This window comes from Bombyx mori, chromosome 7, assembly GCF_030269925.1.
Source record: "Bombyx mori chromosome 7, ASM3026992v2".
In the NCBI taxonomy this organism is placed as follows: domain Eukaryota; kingdom Metazoa; phylum Arthropoda; class Insecta; order Lepidoptera; family Bombycidae; genus Bombyx; species Bombyx mori.
Window position 1 is genome coordinate 13,093,056 of NC_085113.1, and position 18,517 is coordinate 13,111,572.

The following is an 18,517-nucleotide window of genomic DNA, read 5'->3' on the forward strand; positions in this document are numbered from 1 at the left end:
ACTTAAACTCTCTAGCAGGCTTAAAGAATCAGTTATTATTAAAAAGTTTGTACAGCTATTAACCACAGTAATTCGCAGTAAGGCTTGATAAACAGCATAAGCCTCTGCAGTAAAAATGGAACAAGATTCATTCAAAACAAAGCTTTGAGAAAACCTAGCCTTTGAATCATAAAATGCTGCGTGCACATAGTTATTCCCTTTGCTGCCATCAGTATATATAGTGTAATATGTATAGTTTTGTGACAAGAACTGAATCATATCAGAATTGCTATTAATTGTACTCGGGATTATATTTATTGGATATGAAATGGAGTGATAACTATTAGAGTAACATGGCCAAAGGGACTGTTTACTGATCTTTTTATACTTATTATCTATTTCCAGATATATTATGGACAACGGTGGTGTATATTTGTTAAGAAGGGTTATTCCAGTTAATAATGAAGGAGGGGTGATGTCTAGGTATGGTGCAATTTTTTTAACTATTTGCATATTATTAGAAGATAACAATTTGAGACAGTATCTGTGTGCAAGTAAGAGTCTTCTCAAGATTAATGGCATAACTTTTGTCTCAACTTCCATGGCCCTTATGGGAGTTGAGCACATTGCACCAGATATTATTCTCAAAGCTCTGTTCTGTAATATATCAAGTTTATTTGCATGTGGGCTATTCAAATAAGCTAGAGAGCTATAATCAAAATGACTTCTGACTATCGATTTGTATATTAAAGACAGTATTTTGGGGTCTGCACCCCATGATACTCCAGCAAGACATTTCATAACATTAAGACCTCTTAAAGCATTTTTTGAAATATGATTAATATGTGATTCAAAATTTAATTTCTGATCTATTATTATTCCCAAAAATTTTTTGCTGGTAACCTTATTTATAATTTCACCATTATAAATGACATTATAGATTGGTGTATCCTTGCTGAATATCATTACATTGCTCTTGGATGGATTAATTTTTAAATGTAGAATATCATTGTAATAATAGAACAATTGGGATAAAGCTACATTAATACTGTCTATTGCTACTTGTAAATTATAGTTACTACTATACAAAACGATGTCATCAGCAAATTGTAGAATATTTACATTATTATTTACATTATCTATAAAGTTGCAGATTTGACTAGTGTATATATTATACAATAATGGAGATAAAGTAGCACCTTGCATTATGCCTTTCGAGGCAGATTTTGGACCATATAGCATATTATTGTATTTTACATATACTGTCCTTTCATTCAAGAAGTTATATATCCATTTGCAGAGTTGTCCGGGTATTCCTAGCCCTGACATAACTTTCACAAGTATACCAGGATCTATACTGTCAAAGGCACCTTGAACATCAAGGAATATACAAACAGTATGTAAATTTTTTTCCTTCCCATGTTTCAGATCAGATATTAAAGAGATGAAACTATCAGCACAGCTTCGCCCTCGCCTAAAGCCATATTGGACATCAGGAATGATGTGATTAGCTTCAACATACCAGTCAAGACGAACTTTTAACATTGTTTCAAAAATTTTGCCAAGACATGAAGATAAAGAAATTGGTCTATATGATCTAGCAAGTTCTGGTGCCTTGTCTGGTTTGAGTATCGGAATAACACACTGTGTTTTCCATGCCTGTGGAATATAGTTGTTAAGCCAAAGTAAATTGAGGATATCTAGAAATAATTTTTGAGCTGATTCATCCAGATTTTTAATCAATAGGTAAGGGTAGTCATCCATACCTGGTGTTGTATTACGTCTAGATTGTAAACTTATTGTAAATTCTGACCATGTAAAGGGTTCAACCAAAAATTTTGAATTTTGATTGTCATTGTTTAAATTAAAATAAAAATTCAAGTTACTGGTCTGAATTAAATTACTATTGTCTGTTAAGTTATCCAAAAATGAGGGAATGAATTCATCTCTATATGACTTATTGCCAGTTTTAACACCTTTAAACATTTTAAGTAAATTCCAAATCTTACTAATGGGTGTTGTTCTACTGAAAGTATTAGTTAGATTATTCCAACCAATTTTTTTCTGCTCTGCTATTGTTCTTTTTTTCTGTGCATCCTTTCTTTTATAGTTAATATAATTCTCTATGGATGGTACATTTCTATATAATTTGAGAGCATTATAAGATGCAATGACACTTTGTTCACAAATATCATTCCACCAGGGTGTTGGCAAACGGCTTTTGAAACTATTTGATTTTGTAAGTTTAGGAATTGTCATAGTTTTTAACGTATCCAAACAAGAACAGAAAGCACTATAAGTTAATATAGGGTCATTTGAATTTAGGATAAAATTATTGAAAACTGTTCTGGAAAGAGTGTTGTATTTAGTCCAATCTGCCTTTTTATATAAAAATCTGTCTACTGGCGAACCAATGTGATATTTATCAATAATTAAGGATATTTCTGTTATTGTAGGGTAATGATAACTTCCCATGGCATCATGATGGACAGACCACTCACACATAGATGCAAGACTCGCACTGACGAAGCTAACATCAATAGCAGAAGGATTTCGTCTAGGATAGTTGACAGTTGTAAATCTGCCATCATTCAAAATGCATAAATCTAAGTTGTCAATAATATTAAATAAGCTGTGACCTCGACTCTTACTAGATAAACAACCAAAAGCTATATGATGAGCATTAAAGTCACCACTTACAAATATTGGTTTTGGAAGATTATAAATTATACTCTGTAATCTATTTAGTCTGATATGACGACTAGTAGGTGGACAATAAACACAAAGAACAGTCAAACTACCACTTACTGTTGATAAAGACAGAGCAGCAGTTTGAATGTCCTCATAGAATGTAGTGTTAATAATATTGTATTTGAGGTATGGTTTAATTAATATTGCCACACCATTATGACTATTGTTTGAATTTCTGTTATAAATATTGTAACCTGATATTTTAAATTTGTTATCTTTGAACCAGGTTTCATTAAGTAGACATATATCAATGTTTTGTTGTTTCAAGAATTGAATGAGCAAGGGTTTTTTACTATTGGCACTTTGAATATTATACTGAGCAATACGTATCTTAGACTGTGAAGGACCTAGATCCATTATTTTAGATTTTTAATTAAGATATCCTTAATTGTTTTCACTGTAGTAGGTGAATTATCACCCTTATTGCCTAGCTCCACCAATGTCTGTACAAGGGCCATAAGTACATCATTGTTGGAGACAATTTGATTTTTAATATTTTCTAAAGGCAATAAATCTTGTTGTTTATTTACATTATCTACATGTGTATTTACAGGCTTATTTACAGAATTATATAGAGGCTTATTTACAGAGTTATATACAGATTTATTTACAGTATTATATATAGGTGTTTTTGATGTTGGAAGTGGAGGAAAGTCATTGTTATTTACTTGCTTGGTTGAGGTAGCACTTGCATAAGTAATTTTAGATTTCTTTTCCATAATTTTCTTCATTTTAATTGGACATACTTTTGAAATGGCAAGATGAGGTCCGCTGCAATTTGTACAACAAATTTCAGTGGGCTTGTCACATTCCTTATATAAGTGCTCACCTCCACAAATAGAACATTTTTGTTTACTGTTACATATTTTAGCTGAGTGGTTAAACTTGAAACATTTGAAACATTGTTGCAATGGTGGTATATATTCAAAAACTCTATAAGAGAATAAGTCGTATTGAACATTGTCTGGTAGAATATTAGATAAGAAAGTAATGCTTACAGTTTGTAAAGGAACATGCTCATGTCCTACTTTCTTTGTAAATCTTCTGATAGCAATAATTTCATATATTGACGATAGCCTACTGTACAACTCTTTATTAGAAATGTTAGCTGGAACGAATCTTATTATTCCAGTCTTTTCAATCTGCGCAGCAGGAATGAAAGCTCTCATGTCATATTTTTCTAAGAAAGACGAATTCTTAATAAAGTTATTTGCTGTGTTATATTGTTTAAAAATAACTGCTATTTTATTGGCATTCACTCTTTGAATTGCCGTCACACCTTTAATTTCCGTTGCAAAAACGTGGTTTAAGTAAATAGGGCTCTTGTTGCCCAGTCTGTCCTTATTAGTTGCTTCGACAAATACTTTAAACTCAGTATTAGCAGAGTTCTCTGGATAAAGTCTTTTATAGTTTGGTTTAAAAAAAGGCAAGTAAGAGTCATTACGCTCACCGCCTCCGCCAACGCCAAAGTCCACCTTGGGGTCACCACCACGATCCTCAACGCGAGGACGTTTATTTGAGGTGGGCGGGTTATCCCCGCCCCCCTCGTTACCCTCCATTTCTAAGGGTCACCACTAATAAATTCAACTATTTACACAGTATTTTTATGAAAAAATAACAAAATTGAAATAAAAATGAAAAAATTTTCAAATTGTACGCGCGCTCTTTTTGGAGTTCCCGCCAAAAGTCTGTGATTCTTTAAAAGATATTTTTTTTTTTATTTTTTTTTTATTGCCCTTCTAGGCAGACGAGCATACGGTCCACCTGATGGTGAGTGGTTACCGTCGCCCATGGACTTCAGCAATGCCAGGGGCAGAGCCAAGCCGCTGCCTACCGCTTAATACTCTCCACAAGCCTCGTTTGAAGAAGGACATGTCATAGCGCTCGGGAAACACCGTGGAGGGGAGCTCATTCCATAGCCAAACGGTATATATAACGGATAGGCAGCGGCTTGACTCTGTTCCTGGCATTGCTGAAGTCCATGGGCGACGGTAACCACTTACCATCAGCTGGGCCGTATGCTCGTCTGCCTACAAGTGCAATAAAAAAAAAAAAGATTTTTATTCGTCGAGAAAAATGAAATATAATCTTTTTTACATATGTCACTCTTCCACTGATGTATTCAATTGTGGGATGGTAATAAAGAAACCATGTTGTTAACGTAATTGCCTCGTTTGCCGTAGATTTTGCAGAATCGTAATAAATTATTGAAGCGTGCTTTGTGTTTGTCGGTTCCATAGAGTAGTCATTCCGAGAGAGATTATGGGATGTCCGGACTAAAACTAAGTTATGCTCGCCGATGTTCTTGCTAGGCTAGTGGACTACTAGTGATAGGACATTTCCACCGGCTATTACTGCCGCGAAACAGTAATGCGGTCCAATTTTTTTTTTTATTGTTTAGATGGATGGATGAGCTCACAGCTCACCTGGTGTTAAGTGGTTACTGAAACCCATCGACATCTACAACGTAAATGCGCCACCCACCTCGAGATATAAGTTCTAAGGTCTCAGTATAGTTACAACGGCTACCCCACCCTTCGAACCGAAACGTATTACTGCTTCACGGCGGAAATAGGCGGGGTGGTGGTACCTACCCGTGCGGACTCACAAGAGATCCTACCACCAGTGACAGTTTACTAAGACTACTAGTGTTAGGAGGTTTCCACGGGCTATTATATATACTATATCCCTAAACTAAGTTATGCTCGCCGATGCTCTTGCTAGGCTTGTACTAACACTAGTAGTTTACTAAGACTACTAGTGTTAGGTTTCCACGGGCTATTATATATACTATATCCCTAAACTAAGTTATGCTCGCCGATGCTCTTGCTAGGCTTGTACTAACACTAGTAGTTTACTAAGACTACTAGTCTTAGGAGGTTTCCACGGGCTATTATATATACTATATCCCTAAACTAAGTTATGCTCGCCGATGCTCTTGCTAGGCTTGTACTAACACTAGTAGTTTACTAAGACTACTAGTCTTAGGAGGTTTCCACGGGCTATTATATATACTATATCCCTAAACTAAGTTATGCTCGCCGATGCTCTTGCTAGGATTGTACTAACACTAGTAGTTTACTAAGACTACTAGTGTTAGGTTTCCACGGGCTATTATATATACTATATCCCTAAACTAAGTTATGCTCGCCGATGCTCTTGCTAGGATTGTACTAACACTAGTAGTTTACTAAGACTACTAGTGTTAGGAGGTTTCCACGGGCTATTATATATACTATATCCCTAAACTAAGTTATGCTCGCCGATGCTCTTGCTAGGATTGTACTAACACTAGTAGTTTACTAAGACTACTAGTGTTAGGAGGTTTCCACGGGCTATTATATATACTATATCCCTAAACTAAGTTATGCTCGCCGATGTTCTTGCTAGGCTTGGAAACCTCCTTCGAAGTCGTCGTGGCCTAAGGGATAAGACGTCCGGTGCATTCGTGTTGAGCGATGCACCCGGTGTTCGAATCTCAGGCGGGTACCAATTTTTCTAATGAAATACGTACTCAACAAATAAATGTTCACGATAGATTTCATCGGTGAAGGAATAACATCGTACCATTGTACCATGGTTCACTTGCGGACTAAATAATAATAATAATAATGGTTGCTTCGAAGTAAGTATCAGTTGAGTGGAATATTTGAAATGTATTCAACTGATAATTATTATTAATAAATGTATCTTTTTTATTTTATTGGTTTTATTGATTTTAAGTATGTTTCAATGATACTTTGTACACATATGGACTTGTTGTTGTCTGAAATAAAATAAATCATTCATTCATTCATTCATTCATCCATTACTGCCGCGAAACAGTAATGCGGTCCAATTTGAAAGCCGGGACAGTCGTTATAACTACCATTGAAATACCTCTAGGCTTCATATGGGTTGTAGTACTGGTCATAACACCATACATGGGCTCCGATAAAAACTTAACAACAAGTGAGTCTTAGGCTTGTTAAGAGAGAGAGAGAGAGAGAGAGAGAGAGAGAGTATTCTTTATTGTACACCAAAAAACAAATAAACAGTGCGATACATGAAAAACAAAAAAGTACAATTGGTTTGTTAACCGGTCTATTCAATAAAAAAGTGATGTCAACATTGTCTTCTGATTGTATACCAGTTATTAATGATAGCATAAGACATTGTGAAAGGAACTAATATACAGCAGTCGCTATTACATAATGATCTGATTGCAGTGTGGGAAGGTAGAGGAGTAAAATGCTATTACCCAAAATGAATCGCAAAGTTTTCTAATTGTTTATTTATTTTATTAGTGAGCTCGCATTTACTTTCACTGGTGGTAGGACCTCTTGGGAGTCCACACGGGTAGGTACCACCACCCCGCCTATTTCCGCCGTGAAGCAGTAATGCGTTTCGGTTCGAAGGGTGGGGTAGCCGTTGTAACTATACTGAGATCTTAGAACTTATATCTCGAGGTGGTTGGCGCATTTACGTTGTAGATGTCTATGGGTTCCAGTAACCACTTAACATCAGGTGGGCTGTGAGGTCGTCCATCCATGTAGGCACTAAAAAAAAAAAAATATCTTATCTATTCTACCTTACTTCGTCTCCACCGTTTTACCAATCTTACTACAATACCACATTGCCAAGCTCCGCACCCGTTACAAGTATTTTGAATTTTAAGAATATTATGTAGAGAGAAATGAAAATCGTCTATTTCGAATGATTGGGAACCTCGTGATCCGGTAATTAAATATGGTTGAGTGTGAGGAGATCCTTCAAGGTCGAAATGGTAGTAAACCACTACTTCTATAATTTACTAAGCTCGGCGAAGTTATTTGTATTTGTGTTAAAATGTCATCAACTAGAGAGAGAGAGTATTTTGAGTGTTGTTATTCAATTAAATGCAATTAAAAATTAATATTACAAACAAGGATTGAAATACTATAACTTTTTTATGATTCTTTACTTAAAACTAGCTGACCCGGCAGACTTCGTAGTACCTCAATCGATAAATAAAAAACCTAAACTTTTGTATAAAATAAACTTAAAACAAACAAAAGGAATCCGTCCGACGCGGGACACATCAAAGAGAAAACAAAATTGTTATTTTTATTTAATTCCGAGCATTTTCATATTTATCTACCTTTTAAACCTTCTCTGGACTTCCACAAATAATTCAAGACCAAAATTAGCCAAATCGGTCCAGCCGTTCTCGAGTTTTAGCGAGACTAACGAACGGCAATTCATTTTTATATATAGGTATATTTAAAATTAAAATTAAAATAAGCAATGAATCAACTATACATACTGCTATGAATGTTTAAAGGTTGTCTTTTTTTATTGACTAATTAATCTCTTTTCTATCGACTAAAATATTAATTTATACGTTTTAATTCAATGAGAGTTTACATTATAAAGCGAAGATCTTCCACATATGGTTTTTTTTTTTTTATGATTGAAAGTTTACTGGTGGCCCGAAGGCCTTTCCAGTTTCACCAGGACAGGTGGGCGAGCAAAGGCTCAGCCAAGAGAGGTGGGATTTGCTAACAACTGCCCGAGCGCCCCCGAAGGAGACCTAACAACTCAAGAGCAATTGTTTCGCGAATGAATCTACTACCGGATCGGAATCGCGACCCGCTGAGAAGATCCGGCGAGAAACTCAGCGGGCTGATGCATGGGTTAGGTTGCACGTCGACCTCTTTGTCGAGTTCGACGAGTACGGTTACCGGGTCCACATATGGTACGGATGAGAACATGTATGCGATATTTCGTGAAAGTTAGCACAGTCTAGGTTGTTTCTCATTTTCTTCAATTCGATCAAAGATATCGCTACAAATGAAAGACGAAATAAAAACGAATAAAAATATTTAAAACCGATTTAAATTTCAAAAGTACTCAAAAAAGTAGTAACTCATCACTACATAGTATAAAACAAAGTCGCTTTCTCTGTCCCTATATCCCTATGTATGCTTAAATCTTTAAAACTACGCAACTCATTTTGATGCGGTTTTTTTAATAGATAGAGTGATTGAAGAGGTAGGTTTATATGTATAATGACATCCATTAAATAGTGGAGAAATCAATAATAAATTACAGTTTCCGAAGCGAAGCAAGGGCGGGTCGCTAGTTTAATATACAAGAAAATATGTTTGTTACGCTTATGTATAGATTTGTCAATCTCAATGGTGATCTTAAATAGATCAAGATTCGTCCAGATGATCGTCTAGCTGTTTCCCTTTCGTCTCTGGAAGGAAATAGCAGGCCACGATTCCTAGTACTGGAAACAGTCCGAATACAATGGGTGGTAGCCAGGAAGCCAGTACATTTAGCTCGCCAAAGAATGGTGCCAACATAGAGCCGGCTCGCGTGGTGGTGGATGAAGCGCCCATGGCCATATTCCGAGCCACCGTTGGGAACAGCTCTGTAGTGTACACGTATCTGAAATAAAAATTAGTTACCTATAGCTTGTGGTGGTGGTGGATTGGATTACGGTGGCCGGCAAGAAGTGGATGAGGAGAGCCGCAGACCGGGCTCAGTGGTGTGAATTGGGAGAGGCCTATGTCCAGCAGTGGACGACTGTGGACTGTTTGATGGTGATGATGATGATAGCTTGTAAGCAGCGGTGTCATTATAACTCAACAGATTTTAAAACTCAACAGATTACGTATATACTACCTACCAAAATCTAATGTTACCATTATTACCATTCCCATTTGATAACACAGCTTAACAGATTTTGCTCATCCGTGTAATTAGAAATAACAGATTTTAAGTCTGTCAAATTTGTTGTGAAGGATACTTGTTGTTTCCGGAAGCATATTACGTAGTGATATCACGACTTTCGCGACGCATTGTTTGCGAGTATGTCCAACAGAATCTGTTTCGACATAGCTGTTAAACCAATTGTCCGCTAGCTAGCTAACGGTTCGTCTAGATAAATTGAATTTATCGGTTTTTGCAAAGTTATTTTTTGTAGTGTAATATATACCAATAACTTACACTACAGAAAACGCAGCCGCTCCGCAAGCGTTGGCTATCGAACCAGCCACGAGCTTCAGATAAAACCATGCGTCAGGGAGAACTAATAGCAGGTTACAAATGCAGTTAATCACGAACATGCCAATGATGGCGACACGGCGTCCAAATCTTTTCGAGAAATACGCGCTCAGTGGTAGCCCAGGGATCTGTGGAAAAAGATATGGACAAATTATAACCAGATTATAAGCATTGATGAAGCTAAGGATCGCAGCAGATGGAGGGATAACGTACGGGAGAAATGGATGCAGCGAGGGAGTCACGACCCTCAGTAATGAGGAAAACGACGCGAGGAGGATAAGCATTGATGTTGTATTAAATGTAGGTTGAAGGTGTTATTAACTGGAGGTTGAAGTGTAAACTCCGAAGGGCATACGTGCGATACAGTCAGTTTGTGTCATTGATGTTTAGATTGTTAATGTAGCTATAAATGGGTAAATAAGACAAAATGACTATAAAAATAACATTACCTGCACCAGACCTCCCACAGCGACAGATAAGAATGTATTTATACTGGTCTGTCCAAAGTATTGGGTACCGCCGTAAAAGCTGATCCCAATCACCAGCCAAACGACGCAGCAGCACAAGTTCTTAATCCTCAAACTTGGTAATCTGACCAAGTCCATATAAGTAGCCTTTCTTTGAGTCTTTATTTCAGCTTTTCCCTTTTTGGCCAATGTTTCGACGACTGACAACATACCTGATGATGGGAGATCGATGTTGTTGCTGGTAAAGATTTATAATAAATTAAAGTTTTTTGGCATTTTGCTCACTTTTCGCGAGTTGTGGACAAAACTAATACCACGTGTACTGGTTTCTTTAAATATGCGAGATTAAACCGTAAAATTAGTTTTATTAGAGTTATTAGATTTATTGGAATATTGCAGTTTTAGGGAATGTTAATTTGTATGTTGCATATGACTAGCAAACATTTTAAGGGTTTTTATCTCTACCGTAGGTTATTAGTTCCAAAAGAGGATCGGTTTCATCACGGTAGAAACGACTAAAAGGTTTAGCTTGTTTAAATGCGTTAGAATATAAAATTAATTTAGCGGTGATCCATTATTTTTTTAAACATTCTCAACTAAAGGACAAAATAGAAATTCGAATTTATTTCATTACGATTTCAATATATGTACTTATAACTTCCAATTCAATAAACGTGCCTCAAATACAAATTTTACCAATAAGCTTTTTGAAAATATTCTTTTTATACATATATCTTTCGAATGTAAATCTGATTCTCTACCAGACTAACAAGCTTAAGAGTTAAACGATAATGGTTCTGAATTAAATCAGACCATGACCAATCTGTTCAAACAGTGTTTGGGGAGTCAAATCAATATAAATCATAATTATGCTCTTGGCCATTCAAGCTAAAGCCATTAGAACAACTTGAAGTTATTGTGATATATTTAATGATACCATATTGCATTTCAGAAGTACTCAGTGACAAACTTAGTGATAATGTAACAATTAATGTTGGTATCACATAATAAAAAAAATTCTTTTATGTCTCAAATTCAATCTATTTATATAAAAATGAATTGCTGTTCGTTAGTCTCGCTAAAACTCGAGAACGGCTGGACCGATTTGCCTAATTTTGGTCTTGAATTATTTTTAGAAGTCCAGAGAAGGTTTAAAAGGTAGATAGATATGAAAATGCTTGGAATTAAATAAAAATAACAATTTTTTTCTCCCTTCGATGTGTCCCCCGTCGGACGGATTCCTTTTGTTTGTTTTAAGTTTATTTTATACAAAAGTTTAAGTGTTTTATTTATCGATTGAGGCTCTACGAATTCTGCCAGGTCAACTAGTGAAACATAAAACTTACCCAGGTGATATGCATTCTTCGGGCACACTGATACAAGCCGGGTAGCTGATGTGAGATTCTAAGTAATCTTTCCCAGGTCTTGCATCAAGGATCATGACCTTCAACTTGCCGGCCTTCAAGATTGAATAGAGTTGTTCGCTTTTGATGGTCACCTCATCAGGACCTAGATTAATTTAAAAATTTTGTTTGAACAACTTGAGACAGCACATGCATTTTCATGCATATTTATAAAATTAATGAATTCATTTATTTGTCAACTGAATTGAAACAAATATGAAATATTTGTCCAAGCTTATCTCAATCATCACTGAAACTCTAATTGATTCAGTTGCTGTGGAGTTGAATAATAAAAAGGTCGTAGTAGTAATAATGTAGGAATAAAAGATCGTAGTTGTAATAATGTAGGAATAAAAGGTCGTAGTAGTAATAATGTAGGAAAAAAAGGTCGTAGTAAGTCGTCGTGGCCTAAAGGATAAGACGTCCGGTGCATTCGTATCGAGCGATGCACCGGTGTTCGAATCCCGCTGGCGGGTACCACTTTTTCTAATGAAATACGTACTCAGCAAATTTTCACGATTGACTTCCACGGTGAAGGAATAACATCGTGCAATAAAAATCAAACTCGCAAAATTATAATTTGCGTAATTACTGGTGGTAGGACCTCTTGTGAGTCCGCACGGGTAGGTACCACCGCCCCGCCTATTTCTGCCGTGAAGCAGTGGTGCGTTTCGGTTTGAAGGGTGGGGCAGCCGTTGTGACTATACTGAGACCTTAGAACTATATCTCAAGGTGTGTGGCGCATTTACGTTGTAGATGTCTATGGGCTCCAGTAACCACCTAACACCAGGTGGGCTGTGAGCTCGCCCACACATCCCAGCAAAAAAAAAAAAAAAAGTAGTAATAATGTAGGAATAAAAGGTCGTAGTAGTAATAATGACGTAGGAATAATACGTAGTTTTAGATAGATTGTCACTGATGCCATTACAGGAGGGTACATAATATTAGGTCTTTACGTATGAAATTGCCTTTAATATAGAAAACTTCAAACATTTTTTATTCCTATGGATTCAAATTTGCACTCATTCAATGCAATTTGCTTCTCAGGTATTAAAGTTTTTTCCTGCCAAGCAGTTGATAAAACTTTGGAAATAGTAGAAATCTGTCAGGGCAAGGTCTGGTGAGTACGGGTGATGACGCAACATTTTACTTCAGTCTTATAGCTTAAAGACCTTATCGTGGCATGAGAGGTCAAGCGTTGTTATTCAGCAGGGGCAACCAACTAATGATTCACTAACTTCACCATCATTCTATTTAATTCCTCACATAGTACATCTGTAGTACTGATGTTCCTGATGGAAAATCCCTTTTTTTGTGCCTGTTAAGCAACACAAGGCATACCTAACTATTTTCATTTGCGGCATCCACTCTTAAATTTTTTTTACGTTGCCAATTTGACGCAAATGGATTAATATTGTTTTGATGCTAATATTCAATGCTGCTGCTAGCTTAGCATAGATTTAATATCGTTAGCTTCCACTATCGCTTTTGTCGTCATTGTTGACTTTAGTTTTCAGGCAACAATGTGATCATTTTTACATCAAAATTTCCATCCAATAATGAATCATGTGTTCGACATTACTGTGACAGAACTTATTTTATAAGATGAAAAGGGTACAAAGTGAAAAAAAAACACTAATAAACACGTGACTGAATTTAGCAATAGTATTTTTTCTTAAAAAACAATTCATTTGATTTTAGAATTTATTACCTATACATAAAATACATATTTAATCTATATAATAAATTATGTTTCAAATGGTCAGTAATGTAAAATAACTAATATATTAACATAAAAATGGGATCATTAGTTCTTTTTTCCTGAAACAGTGAAGGCAGTGTTTTGTGAAGATAGCTGGAAGTCTTGTTACCTGAACAATAGATAACATGTACAAAATGATTTTTTGTGATCAATAGACAAAATGCTATGAAACAACCAAAAAATATTGATGGATTGTGTATTGCAAGCAATGTAGTTGGAACAAATAACAGATGTCAATGGAAGAATAAGGACTATTCTGCTAACCCCTGATAATAAGGAAGATTTGAAATGTAATAAAATGACAGAATAAAGACCTGGTAAGTTGACAGGTGTCGAAGGCGGCTCATTGATGGAGACCTCAATGGCCTTCTTTCTGTTCTCCTCAATCTTTTGTTTGAATATCTCATTCTCTTTTATGTCGTTTAGACGTTTCTGCTTCAATTCCATTGCATACCTTCAAATCAATATTAATTACTTATCACACTGTACTGTAAGACTAAAAAAATCAATTTGTGGATATTGATCTGGCAAATGTTGTATTTGCAGTTTTGGGAGTAAATAATGGTCTAATATGGACAGACATTACATATCTTTATGTCTGATAATGATAATGTCATTGTCTGAAATTGTTTTATGTTTGAGTATATTTATTTAAATTGGCTTTAACAGCTTTAGTCTGCCAGCATGAAACCATTTCATACAGTATATTGAGTGGTGAATGAAAAGTCTATCCACTATCACGTTCATTCACACAATCCACCTATCCACTTATAGTATTACGAGTATAAATATTTAAGCATGAAAACACTTTAATGCCTTCTCTGGACAGACTATTGGCTGTGGCTCCTTCCTATACATGACAAGATGACTAGCTATTTTTTAAATGTTAAATAATATTAGATTTGAGCAAGAAAAAGTATTATTGTGTGCGCATTGCTATCTTTATTATCTGTACAAGATTAATTGTGATGAATGTGTTTTTTAGCCACTTTACCTGTCTATAAGACTGTTCTTTAGTTTCTCAGCAGCATCAATAGCCTTGTTAGGGTTCTTAGCTCCCAGCATGCTGTTGTAGTATGACTTATCCTTCAGATACTCCTTATCTTTGCTCAGATAGGCTATGACTCTCAAATATTTCATGTAATATACGTAGGAGTACTCCTCGTCACCATTTTTCCGAGCTTCTTCGGCGCTTTCAAACAATTTCTGTGCTGTCTTGCATAACCTGAACAAAGACCTCAACATATGACTCAAGTTTAGTATTTTTGCCGTAATTTATGCTATTGAAAATAATAATAACTCACAGGTTAGCCCGTTTCGTTTTCAAATCTGGAACATTGTGTAATTTGTCCAGATCTTCGATGCATTTCCCGAGGTGCAATTGTTTACGGCGTGTTTCCGTCATTCTCCGTTTTTATGCGCTTGCACTGTATGTGATACAGATTCGATATGATTGAAGATCCTAATATCACTATTCACTACATTTGGTAAATAAATTTTATGATTATTTTGTTGAAAATTGTCAGCTTCAAACAAAAAAATAGATTTATGTGCCAAACTGTCACAAAATGTCAGTTTTAGTCTAATGTCATTTGTCAGTTGTTGAGTAGTTTTACTTTTCGCACTGTAAAGGCGAAGAAATCACACCATGCAGCCATATCTTTTTAAATTATTTTTCAGATAAGTAATATGAAATGAAAAATGATATGGATGAAATTAGGTGAAGTTGATTTATTTGACTGTAATCGATTGGGATGAAATTCAATGATGATAATGAAATGGGATGAAGTGAAGTCTCAGTAAAATGGTTTTACTTACAGTGACATTAGTGGACTTTTTGGAAGAGCCCGAGAAATTTCGTCCAGCAGATTTTTTCAGTTTCAATTGTTAAAGTTCATGCTTGAGCACTTAGTGGGACAAATAAAGCAGATAAACATGATACCTTAGTTGGATAGGGCTTCTCCAGTCTATGGTATACTTTACTTCTGTGGCTTTACAATACAATAAATTCAATATCTTTAGCCTTATCTCAGAATACTTGTACCAAACCAATACTTTAATTATTTCAAAATATTAACTTTTAAGCTATTGCATAGCTTTCATCGCGGGCCTTGAGCGCGGCGAACGAATCATGAAATTCCGTAACGAAAAAAACCTTACACCCCTCACTCCGCCTACCATGTAGCTCGCGTTCAACACATTCACACGTTGCACTTGTGTAGTGTTTGTGAATAAGCGCGTGGCGTGACGTCACACTGCATGCGCATCATGAAAAGTCTGCCCATCTCTCTCTTGCGCGGTCTAGTTTATGAGTGTGAAGGGGACAGCTACGGTTTTGCTTTTATTAATGTTTAATATAGCGTGGTCTTGTTTTATTATCGTTTTAATATTAAATTATCGTAGTCTAATTATAATTGCTTAAGTTGATAAAAAATGCTATGCAAAAGCTTTACCGCGGCAGTTCCCGAGTGCCACACGTTTTTATTTATTAATTATTTCATTTACAATGTACAATAGAAATTTAATTAAAAAAATAAGCTCTATTGGGTTTAAATGTTGTATGTTTTTGCTTTTTTTTACATTTATTTTATTAGAGACGGTCTTCCAGAGTGAATCATCCCGTCATGACTTATGCAAGTTTAATATTCATTCACGCGGCCTGCATGCACATAAACTCTCTTCAGATCATCCAATCCCGTTTCTGCAGGATACCCGTCGGAGTGCCGTAGTACGTAAGGAATGTCGATCTTTACAACAACTTAAATATATAACCGATACGTAAGTACTTATAGGAAGCATCAGAATGCTACTATGAAAAGCGGCGGGACACAATAACTCTCTTTTTGTGGCGTTGTTCATGCTAGGGCTAGTGTTAGTAAATTCTCTCAGGTTGAGGAATCAGGTTCACGCGTAGCTGGAATAGCTTCTTAGGCTACCAGCGAATGGGTAGGAAAAATCAGTGAATCTGAATCTGCACGCCCCACACGTGTATATTTGTATGGCTATTATTTTATATAATTTCATTAAATATATGTTTGTATAATAATTAAAAATATAATACCAGATTTGTCTTCATACAGAAGACGGCTGTCCGAATTGTCGATAACCCCACACTCACGAATTGTTTGGGACCTCTAGGTCTGCGAGGGACCTCAGATTTCTTCGTGTTTTGTACCGTATGTTACATGTGAAGTGCTCTGAGGAATTGTTGGAGGTGTTCCCATCATCTCGTTTTTACCACCGCCTGTCACCCGAGCAGAGTTCACCCATACTACCACTGTCTTCATCCACAGTGCGTTTCCAGAGATATTTTTGCCATGTACCATCCGGATTTGGAATGGGTTTCCTTCTATAGGGCTTGCAGAGAACACTTAACGGTAGCCAGGGGCTTCGCTCTGCTTCTGGGATTGTTGACCTCTATGAGCAACGGTAACCACTTATTATCAGGTCGGCCGTACGCTCGTCTGCTAAAACGGCAATATACAAAAAAAAGTTATGTTCTTAAAAAGATACAATATTAATTTACGTTTTGGCCGGAGTTCTCGTAACAATAAATCGAAAGACCCGCAAGCTCGTTTCCGTCAATCTTAATGTTTACTTCCATTTTAAAATCCTGAAGTACTACGCTCCAGAATTGATATCGGGTCGATATCTTTATTCAGATTTAGTATTGTTATACATAATTGTATCCTTGTGCTTCTAGTTTCATTTATTTTCATTCCACAGATGATCCGGCTCTATCACAGGAACTAAGTTACCGTTGATCGTGAGCACCAACATTGCCTCAGGAATTCCGGCGCCGATGCCTATCATATTTTTTCCAGTAGGTTATAGTTAGGTTATAGATAATAAATATAATGTATAGGTATTTAATAAAAGAGCTAAAACATTAATATATATAAGTTGCTTATTCTATTTCTACACTATATTCATGAAACTGCTAGGATCATTTTATTTAAATTGCAGCACTATAAACGAACATGAAATTTCCCCTCCTGGCTGAGCCTTAGCTCACCCATCCGCCCTGATAAAATTAGAAAGGCCTCCAGGCCACCAGTAATCTCTCAAACATAAAAAAGACGCAAAATTAATAACAAAGTCTATCAATGTATGATTAAAATAATTATATTTAGAGCCAATCCTCATGCCCGGCACTTATGTAAATATTATTGATAAATACTATTAGCTTGTAGAATAATTCATGACTTAAAAACTAGTTTCATGATTATAATAAGAAAAATTGTTCACTTCCGCTCTGTAAAAAATTGCAGGGTGACCGCACATTATACTGGAGTTACAAACGATTATAATTTGAAGGCAGAACCAGGACGATGTAGTAGGTATTACAAGGAACTGTAACTACAGTGTTTGGATTTTTCGGTGAAAGCAAAAATTATGAAGTTAAATTCTATATAAGTTGAAAGCTAAAAACAAGGATATTCCTTACACGCTTCATGCAGTGTCTTTAGGAAGCTGTGTATTCTTTATGATCCTGAGCGATCAATTACAGGATTCAAGGGGAAGTAGGCGAAGTAGCGCTTGATCGATATGAAGTTTTATAGTCTTTGTCATTTTGACTGTTTTTAACTAGTCTTGTCATTTTGACACTTGTTATTTTGAAAGAATTAATTTACAATCACTCTGAAATTTTGTCATTTGTATTTAAACCTTATGTTGAAGGAATAAAGTGTTTTTCAAAATATATTTTTTAGTTGGTGTAGGAAATTGTAAACAGCGCAGAATCGTGAAATTTTCACCCATGCGCATTGGAAACATCCGATTTTCCAGGTCGATTGCGGTTTTCCGTTTAGTTTTTCAGCTGATCACGCATTCTACGGGCGCACTGCAGACCATCCGTGGGTCATGTGCGAAACTGTAACAGCGTAGTTAATTCGCTGTATTCGCGTTGTGTAGTTTGATTAGCTAGTGCCAGTGAAGATGTTCTCAGGTCTCACAAACCAGGTCAGCTCATGGATGGGAGCCGCTAAGGGCGAGCCGCAAGATGAAGAAGTACCCACCCCTACCAAAGACGCAACAGCAGAGGCCGCAGCCGACGTCGAAAGACAAAGGTAAGTTTTTGCTTTGTTTACGTGCCATTTGTCCTCGTTCAGTAAGTAATTTTT

The 18,517-nt window shown here is 36.1% G+C and overlaps 3 protein-coding genes across 29 annotated transcripts in view; 2 read left to right on the forward strand and 1 right to left on the reverse strand.

The window, feature by feature from the left end:
- Positions 1–17,291, forward strand: part of LOC119628738 (synapse-associated protein of 47 kDa) — a 73,042-nt gene extending 55,751 nt beyond the window's left edge. For 4 of the 17 annotated variants that reach the window (XM_038012156.2, XM_038012164.2, XM_038012161.2 and 1 more), the window contains 2 exons: positions 385–462; positions 1,408–3,967. In XM_038012156.2, coding sequence (XP_037868084.1) covers positions 385–438 — 54 coding nt within the window. In that variant the 3' untranslated portion in view covers positions 439–462; positions 1,408–3,967. Of the gene's footprint in view, positions 1–384; positions 463–1,407; positions 3,968–12,679 lie in introns of those variants that run through there. The other 13 variants (XM_038012162.2, XM_062669503.1, XM_062669496.1 and 10 more) reach the window with 5 other exon arrangements.
- Positions 8,803–14,946, reverse strand: LOC119628395 (solute carrier family 22 member 21). Of its 2 annotated transcripts, none has more exons than XM_038012145.2 (7): positions 14,699–14,946; positions 14,389–14,631; positions 13,709–13,848; positions 11,576–11,738; positions 10,212–10,467; positions 9,706–9,890; positions 8,803–9,144 (listed from the first exon to the last, which is right to left on the reverse strand). In XM_038012145.2, exons 1-7 carry the CDS (start codon positions 14,797–14,799, stop codon positions 8,907–8,909), a joined length of 1,326 nt encoding a protein of 441 aa, XP_037868073.1. In that variant the 5' UTR covers positions 14,800–14,946; the 3' UTR covers positions 8,803–8,906. The 2 variants fall into 2 exon arrangements, with proteins under 2 accessions (XP_037868073.1, XP_037868074.1); XM_038012146.2 differs by having other exon boundaries at positions 14,389–14,619; positions 14,699–14,935.
- Positions 17,292–17,400: 109 nt separating the features above from the next.
- LOC101736843 (synapse-associated protein of 47 kDa) overlaps positions 17,401–18,517 on the forward strand; it is a 73,501-nt gene continuing 72,384 nt past the window's right edge. For 7 of the 10 annotated variants that reach the window (XM_038012147.2, XM_038012150.2, XM_038012149.2 and 4 more), the window contains exon 1: positions 17,999–18,463. In XM_038012147.2, coding sequence (XP_037868075.1) covers positions 18,333–18,463 — 131 coding nt within the window. In that variant the 5' untranslated portion in view covers positions 17,999–18,332. Of the gene's footprint in view, positions 18,464–18,517 lie in introns of all 10 variants that reach the window. The other 3 variants (XM_038012148.2, XM_038012151.2, XM_062669480.1) reach the window with 1 other exon arrangement.

What these genes read in the sequence shown, in the direction of transcription:
- LOC119628395 (XM_038012145.2), bottom strand. Translation starts at nt 14,799, where the DNA reads ATGACGGAAACACGCCGTAAACAATTGCACCTCGGGAAATGCATCGAA. An exon ending in AAAACGAAACGGGCTAACCT is followed by an intron (nt 14,632 to 14,698) that starts GTGAGTTATTAT and finishes TCATATGTTGAG; the next exon opens with GTCTTTGTTCAGGTTATGCA. An exon ending in GAAGAATGCATATCACCTGG is followed by an intron (nt 10,468 to 11,575) that starts GTAAGTTTTATG and finishes AATCTTTACCAG; the next exon opens with CAACAACATCGATCTCCCAT.